Below are 12,684 nucleotides of genomic sequence, written 5' to 3'. Positions count from 1 at the left end.
TTCAAGTTCGTTGTTGAGGGTTGTGAACTCGCGCTGATACTTCTGTCTGGTCTGCTCCATAGAGGTTTCCTTGTCCTCAATGTCAATGGCACGTTGGTTTCTGTAATCCTCAAGCTCGTTTTGGAGACGCTGCTTAGCCTGGAGGGCAGCTTGTAGCTCTGCCGCCTGATCCTCCATTCGCGCTTCGAGAGATTGTGTTTGGCGTTGCAGGTCTTCGACGAGAGCATCCATCTGTTTCCGCTCGGCCATGATCTGAGCGCAAGTATCCTCGGCCTCCTGGGCTTGGGTTTTGGCAAACTGCTCAGCCCGAGTGGCCTTGAGGACAGTGATCTCTGCCTGCTCAAGCTTGTTGAAATATTCATCCGCTCGGGACTTGTAGAGGCTCAGACTCGATGCAAGATCAGCGGTTTTTGAGGTCTCCGCATCAAGCCGGATTTGAAGATCAGAGAACTCTTCGAGAAGTTGGTTCCGGCTGATGGCATCCTGATCCCGTGCATCTTGCACCTCTTGGAACTCGGAGCGGGTGTCACGTAGCTCTACCTCCAATGTGGCCTTGGCGCGCTTGAGTTTCTCCAGTTGAGCCTTAGAGTCACCAAACTCTGCCATGGTTTCCTTGTGTACCTGAAGCAATGCTCTCCTCGACTGCTCTTGCGAGTTGATCAGATCGTAGAGTTCTTCGTGGGACTTGGCTTGGATGTCGCGGAGCGAGAGCTCCCCCGTATGGATGCTCTTCTCCATTGCAGAGAGCTTCCTTGCTGAATCATCAAGCTGCTCATGCAGACGGCCATTTTCACGCTCAAGCAACTGCATTCGGCGTACAGAGTCATCCTGCCACATATCGCGGGCTGGGGATGCTTGAGAAAGCTGGTTCTGGAGATGCTTGTTCTGCATTTCGCTTATCTGGAGCTTGTTTTGAAGTTCCTCGATTTCTGCCGCCATGTCCATCCGCTTCTGATAGCCTACGGTGTCCACGGTCCTATCGGAGCGAGCGGAGTCTGCCATTTCGTTGAAGTTCAGTTTCCGGTTGGGAGTCGTGGGCGTGCCAAACTTCTTTGCAATGTTGTCGGAGTTCTTTCGGAGATGGGTTGGTGTACGATTTCCCGCAACCTGGTTCTGGTCGATCTCCTCGAGTAATGCCCGTTTCGAGGAGGCATATCGCGCGTCGAGCTCCTTCATCTCATCGCCATGACGACGGCGCATTTCCGCCAACTGGCTCTCGGCCCGACTATATTTCTCCTCGGTCACCTGCAGCCTGCTTCTGGTGGCTTCAAGTAATTGGGCCAGGTCGATCTTTTTAGAGAGGTCAGGCTGTACCTTTTCCCACGTTGAATCAGAAAGATCCGCTTCGGGTTCCACGACCTTGTGGAGCAGCATCAGCTGACGATGCAAATCTTCGATCTCCTTATTTGCACCATCAAGAGAGTTCTGGAGTTGACGCGTGTTGGTCTGTGCCTGTGTGCGGAGTTGTCTTTCCGTCTCCAGGTTTCTGTTAGCTTCCGCGAGCTGAATTCCCGCTGTAGACGCGGCCTTCTCAGCGTTACGGCTGGCTTTATGCTCTCTGTTGACTTCGTGGTTCAAGTCCTCCAAGCTGAGAGAAAGCTTCTCCTTCTGCTTCTCCAGCGAGGTGATTGAGACGTGAAGATCGCCAAGCTGACGAGTAAGCTTCTTATTGTCCTCTTCCAACTTAGCCTTCTCCCTTTGAAGGTTGGTGATACGAAGCCGTTGGTTGTCACTTGCTCTTGAAGTTGACCTGGCTATGTCAAGATTCTTTTGCTGGATCTTGGTAAGGAGAGCACGATTATCATTCTCTGACGCTGTGAGTCTGCCCTTCAAGGTTACTAATTCTCGTTCGAGACGCTCCTTGGCTTGGTCATGGCGAATGCGGAAGTTGTCAGACTCAGCAATGGCGTTCATCAGCTCTTGTTCTCTGACGGCAAGTCGGGATCTTTCAGCCTCGAGCTCCTCTAATTGGTGAGACCGAGTATCGAGGTCTTTCTGGACACTCTGCAGACGTTCGGTAGCCTGCTTCATAATGTTGCGCTCAATGTCAGCTTCCGCATCCAATCGAGCAGTTTCGACCTTGGTAAAGCGGTCCCTAAGCTGGATCAGCTCAGTCTGCAGCTCCTTCCGCGACTCTTCAGCAGCAACGCGGGCCTCAGTGGCGCGACGCAGAGTGTCTTGCTGGATGTACATCTCTTTCTCAATGATAATCTTTGATTCATTGAGTGCGGTGTACTTATCCTTCAATTCTGCCAGGTTGTGCTCAGCGAGCATCTGGACATCATCCCGGGACTGCCTTTCCCGGCTCAGATCTGCTTGCGCCTTGAAAAGTTGTGCCTTAAGCTCCTGGATCTGCTGTTCAAGGAGCTTTCGACTCTCACCAGCTTCGGCGTCTTCAGAGATCTTCTCCTCTAACAGCTTCTTGACGTCAGCGGCTTCACGCTCAAGTTGAATCTTTTCAGACACCATAGCGTCACTTTCAGCTTGAAGCTCGCGCAGTCGTCGTTGCATATTATCATGGCGGGTTGAAAGCGTAGCCTTTTCGGATTCTAGCTGCCGCTTCTCATCCTCGTGCTTCTTCGCATCGTTACGAAGCACTGACATCTCGCTCTCTTTCCGACGAAGCATCTCTTCATACCCCGTTGATGTTGACGACAGCTCGGATATCTGCTGTCGGATAGTGCGATTCTCCTCGACGAGCTCCTTAATGTGTTTCTTGGACTGATCCAACTCCTTTGAGGTCTTCGCATGTTTGATCTCCAGGTCTTGATCTGTCTTCAGCAGTTTCGCCTCCAGATCTTGAAGCTTGCGTTCTTTAAGGCTGAGATGGCTCTGGAGCATCTTAATTTCCTGACCAAGTTCCTGGACTTGGGCGTCTTTCTCTGAAGAGGTTCTTGTCGCCTCGGCCAACTCGCCTTCAATGTCTTCAAGTCGAGCCTGCATCTCTCGCTTCTCGTTCTCGAAACGTTGGATAATCTCGCCCGCTTGTTCAAGTTGGGTGATCCGCAGCTCAAGCTCGTCGTCTGTCTTTTTCTTCGCTGCGATGAGATCATCCAGCTGATCCTCGAGACTCTCCTGATCGGCAATGGCACCAGCCAGCTTCTCACTTAGTTCAACTTCCCGAAGCTGAAGTCTCTTGAAGATCTCCTCCTTATCGAGAGCCAGAGAGCGTTCGCTCTCCAGAGTTTGTTGGATTTTCTGAATTTCAATCTCTGTCCGGCGCCTTTCCTCCTCGAGCTTGTACCGGTTCGCCAGATCTTGGTTCATCTTCAGTTCCAACTCTTTAATCTTCTCATCTCGCTTCTTGACTTCGCTGGCCGTCCGTGTCTCACCAAGGAGGGGTTTCATTCTTGAAAACAATCTCCACCAGGGATTAGCCTTCATATCCAGATATACTCGGAAATTCTGCTGGATGATACGGGTGGCTTCAGCCCGGTAAAGACGTTTGTTTGAGATTCGCCGTTGCACAAAGCCTCGAGCAACAGACTGAAAGCGGGTCATGATGGTACGGATAAGCTGGTCTCGTTTCTCTTCCAATTCGGCCAAAACACCAGCCCGGAAGAAGACTTTGGTACGACCGACTCGGTACCATGTAGGGTCCATCTCAAGCTTCTGTAGCATCATGTGAGCGGCATTTTGGCCATCCAGGTAGCCCTTCGGCATCTTCTGGCACAGCACCTCATAACGTTGACGGAACTCAGCAAAGGTTAGTCTGTTAGGGAAGCCTGTGCGCGCAATTCTGATGCCCTCAAGTACACCGTTGCATCGCAATTGATCAAGGACAAGAGGGGCATTAAGCATCTTAGGACGCTTTTTGTGGTTGGGAATGATGCATCGAACGAAATGGGGATGAGTAGAGTTCAATTGCTGCATCAACTTGGCCAGTTGCTCCTTGTGCCGCTGGGCAACGGTGCGGAAAAGTCCCTTCTTCACACGACTCTTTGGGTAATCACTTTCGTCGTCAAGGTCACCACAATCAGAGAAGAGATTCGCAACATGCGGCTCGTCCGAATGAGCGAGAAGACGAGTTATGTTGTCGTTAAGCGGGTCCTTGTTCTTCTCGAGCCAGCCATCAGTATCGTATTCCACCTCAGCCGCGTAGTGCGTGAGCACAAATCCCTGGCTAAGACGGGAGGCACGATACTTGGCAGATTTGCGATCCCAAAGCGAGTGTAGCTTTTCGGTGAAGGTTTTGTCAGTGGCCTTTGGCATGACGCAGTCTTCATCCAAGCAAGAGAATATACCGATGGGGTTGGTCAATTCAATCAAGTCGATTGTTGGCTGCAGGTCTTTCCCGAAGTCAATAAACTGCCACTCGATCTGCTCCCTTGCGTATTCTTCCTGCTCTAGGACGAACATATGGTGGTTGAAGAACTGTTGAAGTTTCTCATTGGTGTAATTGATACACAGTTGCTCGAAACTGTTGTTCTCGAAAATCTCGAAACCAGCAATATCAAGAACTCCAATGAAGTAACTGTCATCACCAGTGACTGTGCTACGGTCGAGTTGGCCGTTAATGCGGTCAACAAGGTTGCCAAAGCCACGCTCGTAGATACCCTTGGCCAGGGCATCGAGAGCAAGCCGGACCTGCTCCGGAGTTTGGACCTTCTCCACCCACTCACGCCCCGCCTTAACTCTCGGATGTAGCAACCCTTTGACAAAAGGCTCTGGTGCGATGCCAAGCAAATGACACGCTCTTTCTATACTGTTCAATGAGTCGGGGGCCAGGGCAGCTTGATCGGCCCGCAAGCTTGCCTTCACAATTGTTACGTTTCCCAGGTGAAGAACAGCAGCGATCGTGCGCAAGATGCACATCTGATCTTCATCTGAAAAGTTCATCACGTGGAACGCTTCGACTAATAGGTTCCACTCCTCCTCATCAGAGACCCCTGCAATCGTCTCGTTACCATCTCTGGTGTACGCGAAATCTTGGATCTGCAAGTCCGACAAGAGCAAAGTCTCTTTTAACTTCTGGTCTGCACCTTTCAAAAGCTGGTAAAAGATGTGGTAGTTTCTCTCGTTTGCATTTGGTTTCACAACACGAGACTTCTCAAGGAGGTACCAATTGATGGACGCGCCTGATATCTGGCCAGCTCGGGAGAACTCAATCCTGATGAATTTGCCGAAACGGGAGGAGTTGTTGTTCCGAACAGTTTGCGCGTTACCAAATGCTTCGAGAATCGGATTCGCGCGAAGAATTTGCTGTGACAATGCCGACAAGTGGTTGTTTCCCGACCGAGCGTAGGGTGTATCCGTAGTCGCAACGGCTGCAAGATATTGGATAACCTTCTTAGTGTTTTCGGTCTTACCTGCGCCTGACTCTCCTCTTGATATCGTTGTCAGCTTTAACTCCAACCAGCTTCCATGACCAACCTCGGAATTAAACTTACGTGACCAGGATGCTCTGGTTCTCTCCTTCCTCCACCAAATTGCGGAACGCCTCGTCCGCCATAGCAAATATGTGGGGGCGGTTTTCATCCCGATTTCGTCCCTTGTACATCTTGACATATTCGTTGGAGTAAATTGGCAGAGGACAGTATGGATTGATGGTGACAAGGAACAGGCCCGAATATGTCTAGCAAATGACAAGTCAGCTCAAACGGGCAAGGTGATCGGGATCGCATTCAGCTACTCACATAGATGAGATCGGCTTGGTATCGGGTATGCAGGTTGTGAACCACCGAGGCCTCGTTTAGATGCGTCAATTCGGCCATATCATCGGCCTTGTCGAACTTCGCCGGGTTGACCTTGTCCACTTGGTCGACCTCGACCTCTCGTTGCTGTGCAAGTCAGCCAATGCGTCTCGGGTCCCTTATACAAAGCAAAGTACCTCTCCATCGTCGGTCTGAACGAGCAGCCGACCACTTTCACCTTCCTCCAGCACCAGTCCACGTACGAATGCCTTCTCAGGGTCACGTAGCCAGACATATTTGTTCCCAGAGAAGTCATTGTCGCCTTCCAGACCCCGGATCTGATCGGCTCCGCGCCGGAGCTCTTCCGTCTTTATGAACTCCGGCGCAAAGGTTCCAGACGCGGCATCATTCCTGAGTGAGCCCGATCTCTGGCGAATTCCCGGTCGAGGAACTAAAGAAGTAGATGCTTGCGAGACTGACGAAGCGTTTCGGAAATGCCCTCGTGTCTCTTGGAATTTACTGGGCGATGCAACGACAGCAGACTTGGGGCGCAGCCCTCTTGCCTGCTGGCTGGGAGAGGAAGAAGGTGATGGCGTAGCGCGACTGAAAGGGTTGACTCGTTTGGGAGAGCCATTAGATTGAGAGGGCAGCATGTCGTCTGTAATTCAACAATGAAACATTATTCAACAAGAGGGTCGTGTAATCATAACAATAGCAATAGGACAAAATGGAGACGAGGAAAGCCCAAAGAAAGAGCTGTCTAGTAGCCTCTTAACGGAGCATGCAGGCCGAATTGGAAGAAGGGAAGCAGATTAAAGAGGGGAGACGACAAGGTGGGAACATGGAAATTGAGCGGTGGACGTGGGAGAAGTGGGAAATGTAAGATTAGATCGAGGGAAACAAGGAGTGGAGTGTGTAAGGTAGTAAGGTAGTAAGGTAGGTTGGTAAGTTAGGTCGACTAGAGCGTCACCACCAGCCAGCGTCGTCACTGACTTGAGTTGACCAGCTCCACCTCTCTCCGTCTGTTTGTTTATGTCCCTCGTTCCTCGTTCCCGCGGGTGCAGATCGGCTGCTAGCTAACTAGTCCGCATCGGTTGTGCATCCGTCAGAGCACGTGATCCGGGATCTTTTTCGTTTCGGGAGGACTGCAGGTCTGGAGCGAGACTCAACTTGGAACCTCCCCTTCCGTTACACATACGCTAAGCTAACTTGCCTGTCTTTCTTTCATCTATCCACCCTTCTCCTTCTCCATCTTCTGCATCACTCGTCTTCACTGGGTCTTCCGCGTTATCTGCACTAATCAAGTAAGGATACGTGCTCATCTCGCATATGGCATAGACACCTTCATGTATAGCCAGAGTGTGCTGTGGGCTCTCTCCCCGACGCGACTTTTCTTTCCTCCTTTCATGACTCGGCTGTGGTTATAAGTTACTTTAGTCCCACCCACAGCCCCCTCCTCCGATGTGCGATACCCAAAATCTACGCTGTAGACTTTTGAAAGCTGCTCTCTTACTTACTCGGTACAGAAGATATTTACAGTCACCTTCTGCATGCTTAACTGTCCATTCGCCCCTCTAACAATGTCAAACTACCCTCCGACACCCTCCTTCGCGGGACCACATTATACACCACCTCAGTGGCCTCCGTCAAACCCGACTCCTTCCTCATCCATGCCTTCCTTACTTCCTCATCATCATTTCCCCTATATTCACAACCAGACTGCCGTTCCGCCATCTCACCCCGAAGGGGCTGCGCTTCCTGGTAATCAAGATAGTCACATGGCCAACTCACATCTGCCGGGGCTCGGAGGCCCGGGCGCGCCTGGACAAATACCGCCGCCGCTATTCGGCTTCATGGCCCCATTCACCTCTTCCCCGTTTCCACCTCCGCCATTTCCTCCGATTCAGATGCCGCCTCTGAGATACCCTTCTATCCCAGCGCCTTCCGCCCCTGCTATGCACCAATCCGGTTATACACCGAATGAACCACAGCCCCGCCTTGGTCAAGAGGTCTCGACCCCTGCGGATTCACAAGTTTCGAGCACATCCAACTCCAATATGGACCTTGATCGCGAAGAAGGCGAGCTTACTGATGGAGATGAGCTACCGTCCCAACCGAAGGGATCCGAAACGGCTGCTGCATCGTCACGACCACCGAAAGATGTGCAAGAACACCTAAAAGCGAATGGAAAAGTGGGCAGTACGCGCGGCTATTCTCGAAACCTACCTAACGCCAACATTTCCAATACGTCAACTTCTTCCGTACCCATATCTTCTAAAGATACTAAGAAGGAAGGATTGAACGTAACAAGTACCGAGAGCTCAATGGAAGGTCTTTCGTCATCTCGGAGCAGCGGCTCTCGTATGTCACCTACACTTCACCTCGTCGATATATCTTGCTTACAGTCTGGCAGCTTATAACCCGGCTCTTACAATACGTGCTGAATCTCCCTGTCCGAACAATATTGGCCTCGATGGCGCTGCTATGTCGAGTCTACTCAGCGACAACACATACGAGCCAGCGAACAATGAGGTGATTGAGAATAATCCTGACCGACTATGGTACGACATGAAGCCCACGGCTCAGTTGCGCGTTCAGGCCCAGGGGGCACTTCTGAGTTTGGCTCCTCACAATATTCGCTACAATGAATTGGTGAGAGAAGGCATTGACCCTCTTGTTCTTCGTCAACTTTACGAGGACGTTGGCATCAAAATTCCTACTCCGCAACCTGATGTCGAGTCAAACTCACCCGCTTCTGCAGGGCACGGTCTAGATCAACCAGTTGTCAAGGTTGCGACTTCACCGAAGGGTGCTGCGCAGCAAGACCCTATGAATGTTGTTGTCTCTCCTCCGCCATCCACACAGCAGGCTGTAACGGGAAAACCAATGGAGCGGAAGGAAGTCATCGCCCGCATGCTTGCGGCGAAGGCGGCCAAGACCTCCACATCCACGCCGTCACAGACCGAAGCTGCAAAAGAAACCATACCTTCTTCGAGCTCGAATTTGCCTGATGCTGGCAAAACGACGACACTTCCCTCACGCGATGCTCCGACGCTAGAGAAGGAAGCGCGCGTGAAGGAGAAGAATAAAGCACAAACCGAACTCGCCAGACAAAGAATCGAACAACTCAAGAAACAAGGGTTAATGAGGACTTTGCAGAAATCACAGCCAGATTCAACGCCATCTGAGCCAAATGAAGAGCACACCTACAATACAGATACCACACAGGCCACGAACTTGACTCCAATTCAGCACCCTTTGCCTGAGCGCCCGCCGGACCCAGAATTTTCACCTCAATCTCGTATTCCAGGGCTTTTCATGACCGAAAGCCAGGAACCGGCCATAACGGAAGAGTCGAATGCTGCGCCTGTCCAGCATGTTGCCGATATAGATACCCAAACACGCACCAATCAGCGCAAGAGACCGCGAGCATCTGACTTTGACGAACCCATTCCCATGCCCAAAAAGTCATTCGGTAACGGGTCAAACCACGTCGTTGCTGAACCTGCGAGGCTTATTATCGACATCAGCGACGATGAGTTTTATGGGGATGACGAGAATGATAGCATGGACGTTGATACACTGGCAGGAAACGTGTCGCAGGATGTTGAGAGACTTCTCCGGAGCACTCCGATGACCACAGATTCGTTACCTCAGCGGCCAGCAACATCACTCAGTCAGGGTTTCTCTACGTCGGTGACTCCCAATGGACGGAATTACGATCAAGAACATCAGGAGCATCTTCGCCGTAAGGACTTGGAAATCAAGGCGATGCACCGTCGGATTGCCGAGCTTGAGGAACGGAAAAAGGCGAAGCTAGCAGCTAGTCGCACCCAGTCCCCTCGTGCTCTGGATCTTCCAACGCCGCTTGATGATTCAGTGACGGCCAATGTCGCCATCCATGAGAACACCAATGTAAATCAGGTGCCTAAGCTGGACGAGGCGACTTCCAAGCTGATGGATCAATCATCTTCACTCCCCAAAGATGCTCTCAAACTAGAGGAGATGAGAGCCAAACTCTTGCGGAAGCAGGAAATCGAGTCTGGTATCCCTGCCCTGGATCACGAAATAAACAAGTCCGAGGCAAGGCTGGCCGAGGTGAATCAGGAGCAGAATTCTCTTTTATCTCAAATCACCAAGGGGAAAGAAGGTCGCCAGCAGCTTTTACATGAATTGGAAGCTCTTGGCCAGGAGTTGCAGGACGTGACACTTGATGACATAGAGTTAGCCCTCCGCCAAGTGCAGACTGAAGAACCCGCAGATGCAGAACTCATCGGTAAGTCGTACTTGTATTTATGTCATTCTTGCGAAATTGAGGATTGGCGCTGATTGAACCGTGCTTAGCAACTACCCATGAATTGCCTCCTCGGCCTATCACAGATCAGGTTCCCGAGGCAACAAATGCCCAAGTGCCCGTGCATAACGAAGGTGTACCCGCTACTGACTATGTATCTGCTTCGGACGCCGCGGTATCCAATGCGGAACATGAGAAAGATACTGTCATGGACGATGCTGACGAAGAGCAAATGGCTACTTCATCGTCTGATTCGATGAGCTCGTCGATGGACGAATCCAGTGATAGCGATAGCGAAAGCGATGATTCCGCGTCGGTCGCGTCGGAAGAATCAGTAGCCAGAAGCTCTGCGCCAGCCACTGCCGAGACCGAGACTCAGAACGACCGAACTCAAGATACTGAGCAGGAAACCCCGGCCGAGTCGGATTTGGATGGCTCCTCGCTAAAGCAATCGCAACTCACTAATGCTGAATCCCAGGTCAATGTTACGTCTGATGAACATATGGAGGGATCAGCACCTGAAGTACAGGACCGAGGATCTCGTGAATCGTCTGTATCGGACGCTTATGAGCCTCCCGAGCCAGAATTGACTGCAAGCCCAGCCGGTTCCGCTTACTCACCCCCTTTTAGTCCTGCTTCTCCTGCTCCTATTGAGCCTACCGACGACTCTGAATTTCCATCGAACGAGGTTACCAAGGCTAGCGAGCCGCTAACTGAGAATGACCAGGGCTTGGCTGTTCACCAACCACGAAGTTATGCTCGAATCAGCCCTTTGGATGTGCGAGGCTCCTCAGTCACGGCCAGTAATCTGATGCTAATGAGTAGTAGAATGAGCGGGATCCCTATGACAGCCTTACCACATTCACGCAATACGATAGTCCACTAAAGCATTTCAAGGCTTACCGCTACCACCCAAGCTACGTTGAAAATGTTGCAAACGGCTATCGTTCTCTGACATATAGCCACAACATTGACCCCATGAAATACCTGTGTCCGTTTGAGGCTGCGGGGGGTGTCTGCAACGATCGATCTTGCGAATTTCAACACTTCCGAGACATGTCTCTTAGCGGTGCGTCGACAGATTCAAGCCATTATTCACAGACATATCCCTTGATGATCTGAACATTGACTTTGCCATCTCTGGCTCTGGTTATTTGTGTCAATCTTCCCATGACCCCTTTCCTTCGCACCACATCTCTCTGCTGTTCTCTCAGTCCCTTGATCCCCTGTCGTGACTCGATTTGTTGGTCGGATTTGCATTGTGCGGATGCTGACGCACAGGCTTGTTAACCTCGACAGATGACAAAATCTTGGTCCAAATGGGCTCTCTCCGCGAGGGCAAAACCCCCGAAGAGAAAGATGAATACATTGCCGGACTGAAGCAGATCATCAACGACATGCGACGCGACAAGGTGAAAGACTTTAGCACCGTGGCTGCGGAAATAGCCGCATACCGTAGACGCTTCCTCCAAGACCCTTCGCGGATCTTGCCATTGTAACCCCTGACATGGAACGTGCGACAGTCAAGATTACTCATTCTTTGAACAAGGTGAGGTGCGATGCATCGTGCACTCAGCACTCAGGAGCTGTGCAGGTAGATTTCTGCTGCTTGCTGTGCCAGCATCGAGCTATATCTGAAAGCCTTTCCCTTTCTTCTTTTTCTTCCTCATCACCTCCACCACCATCTTTCACCATGGATAAGCAACCCCGGCTTTCCTCTTTTTGAACGTTTGAGATCTGGCATCTCTTCTTGAGCGAGAGCGACTTCCAGGGCAACCGCGCTGTTATCCTATCTACTCTTTTCTTCTTTTTTGCCATTTGGCATACAAAAGCACGAGCCCGGCGTTGGACGGAATCATCTTCTCTTCACCTTGTTTTTGCCTCTTAACCGAAGTGGGCGTAAAGCAACTTTCCCACGTTACGACACGACCGCAAGCCTGGAGACTTAGGGTCTGACTTAGCGAGGGTGATGGCAACGCCAGTAGTTGACCAGGTCTTCCAACGGTATGGGATGCGGTCCTATACAGTCCAATGTCATAGGGCTGTGCAGACAGCGGGGTTCATAGGAAAGAAGTACAGTACAGTACAGTACATACATAGTTTCTATTGAGATTCTGATTTTTCCCCCCTCGGAAAGAAAATCCTCGTATGTACTCTGCCTTGTGTCCGAAGGAGCTAGGAGCTTCCTAAGCGATCCCCCTCCCCCTCTCCAGAGCCTTATGCTAGTTCGCAAACCAAGGAATGCACGCAAGCTACGTCAGTCCCACCTGGATCAAGTAGACTAACAAGCGACACAGCCGCCTTCGCGTGGAGCGCCCGCTAGGCGTCTAGCGATAGATTCCCTTAGCAAGTAGTTTTAGCGGTAGACTACTATCCACACCTTGGCATTCAAAAAGGAGGGAACCCACCCTGCAACCACCCGGGCATGCTAGTCTAGGGGGGTTGTCCGCAAAGAAAAGCGCCCAGCGAGTACTCTAGGCGTAGTGCCGCAGTGCCGCAGTGCCTCGTGGAGCCCAGACACACAGCCAGAGCAGCAGCAGCTGCTGCTGCTGCTGCTGCCCGCCCTAGAATCCAGGAACATGGAGAATTCATGGATGCATGCATGGGTCCCGAGCGCGACGCCCTCGGGTAGGTTGGTACCCCAGGCTTCCCCATCCCCCTCCCCCGTCTGTCCAAGGCACAACCGCACCGACCGTCCCCTATCGAATCTTCTGAAGTTCGGCGGTATATGTGATGAATTCGGGAATCCCCGAGGGC

At 51.5% G+C, this 12,684-nt stretch overlaps 3 protein-coding genes across 3 annotated transcripts; 2 read left to right on the top strand and 1 right to left on the bottom strand.

The window, feature by feature from the left end:
- Window positions 1-4,494: 4,494 nt before the first annotated feature.
- BO72DRAFT_186385 (type II myosin) lies at window positions 4,495-6,653 on the bottom strand. Its single transcript, XM_040939504.1, has 5 exons — window positions 5,831-6,653; window positions 5,637-5,780; window positions 5,391-5,575; window positions 4,756-5,326; window positions 4,495-4,705 (listed from the first exon to the last, which is right to left on the bottom strand). The coding sequence occupies exons 1-5, from the start codon at window positions 6,284-6,286 to the stop codon at window positions 4,631-4,633; spliced, it is 1,431 nt and encodes a 476-aa protein (XP_040799079.1). The 5' UTR covers window positions 6,287-6,653; the 3' UTR covers window positions 4,495-4,630.
- Window positions 6,654-7,058: 405 nt separating this feature from the next.
- Window positions 7,059-11,093, top strand: BO72DRAFT_186311 (uncharacterized protein). Its single transcript, XM_040939502.1, has 4 exons — window positions 7,059-7,994; window positions 8,047-9,909; window positions 9,978-10,705; window positions 10,756-11,093. The coding sequence occupies exons 1-4, from the start codon at window positions 7,184-7,186 to the stop codon at window positions 11,047-11,049; spliced, it is 3,696 nt and encodes a 1,231-aa protein (XP_040799078.1). The 5' UTR covers window positions 7,059-7,183; the 3' UTR covers window positions 11,050-11,093.
- Window positions 11,094-11,246: 153 nt separating this feature from the next.
- On the top strand, window positions 11,247-11,426 carry BO72DRAFT_383215 (uncharacterized protein; the record flags this gene model as incomplete). Its single annotated transcript, XM_040941504.1, has 1 exon — window positions 11,247-11,426. The coding sequence occupies one exon, from the start codon at window positions 11,247-11,249 to the stop codon at window positions 11,424-11,426; it is 180 nt and encodes a 59-aa protein (XP_040799077.1).
- Between the last annotated feature and the right edge of the window lie 1,258 nt (window positions 11,427-12,684).

This window comes from Aspergillus fijiensis (assembly GCF_003184825.1).
Source record: "Aspergillus fijiensis CBS 313.89 unplaced genomic scaffold BO72scaffold_42, whole genome shotgun sequence".
NCBI lineage: Eukaryota > Fungi > Ascomycota > Eurotiomycetes > Eurotiales > Aspergillaceae > Aspergillus > Aspergillus fijiensis.
Note: the sequence above shows the minus strand (reverse complement) of the source record. Positions and strands in the feature narration are given on the sequence as shown.

Coding starts and splice junctions, on each gene's coding strand:
- BO72DRAFT_186385 (XM_040939504.1), bottom strand. CDS start 6,286: ATGCTGCCCTCTCAATCTAATGGCTCTCCCAAACGAGTCAACCCTTTC. Junction 5,327..5,390: donor AACCAGAGCATCCTGGTCAC/GTAAGTTTAATT, acceptor AACGATATCAAG/AGGAGAGTCAGGCGCAGGTA. Junction 4,706..4,755: donor GAAACGTAACAATTGTGAAG/GCAAGCTTGCGG, acceptor CTCATTGAACAG/TATAGAAAGAGCGTGTCATT.
- BO72DRAFT_186311 (XM_040939502.1), top strand. CDS start 7,184: ATGCTTAACTGTCCATTCGCCCCTCTAACAATGTCAAACTACCCTCCG. Junction 9,910..9,977: donor CGCAGATGCAGAACTCATCG/GTAAGTCGTACT, acceptor AACCGTGCTTAG/CAACTACCCATGAATTGCCT. Junction 10,706..10,755: donor CTCGAATCAGCCCTTTGGAT/GTGCGAGGCTCC, acceptor AATGAGTAGTAG/AATGAGCGGGATCCCTATGA.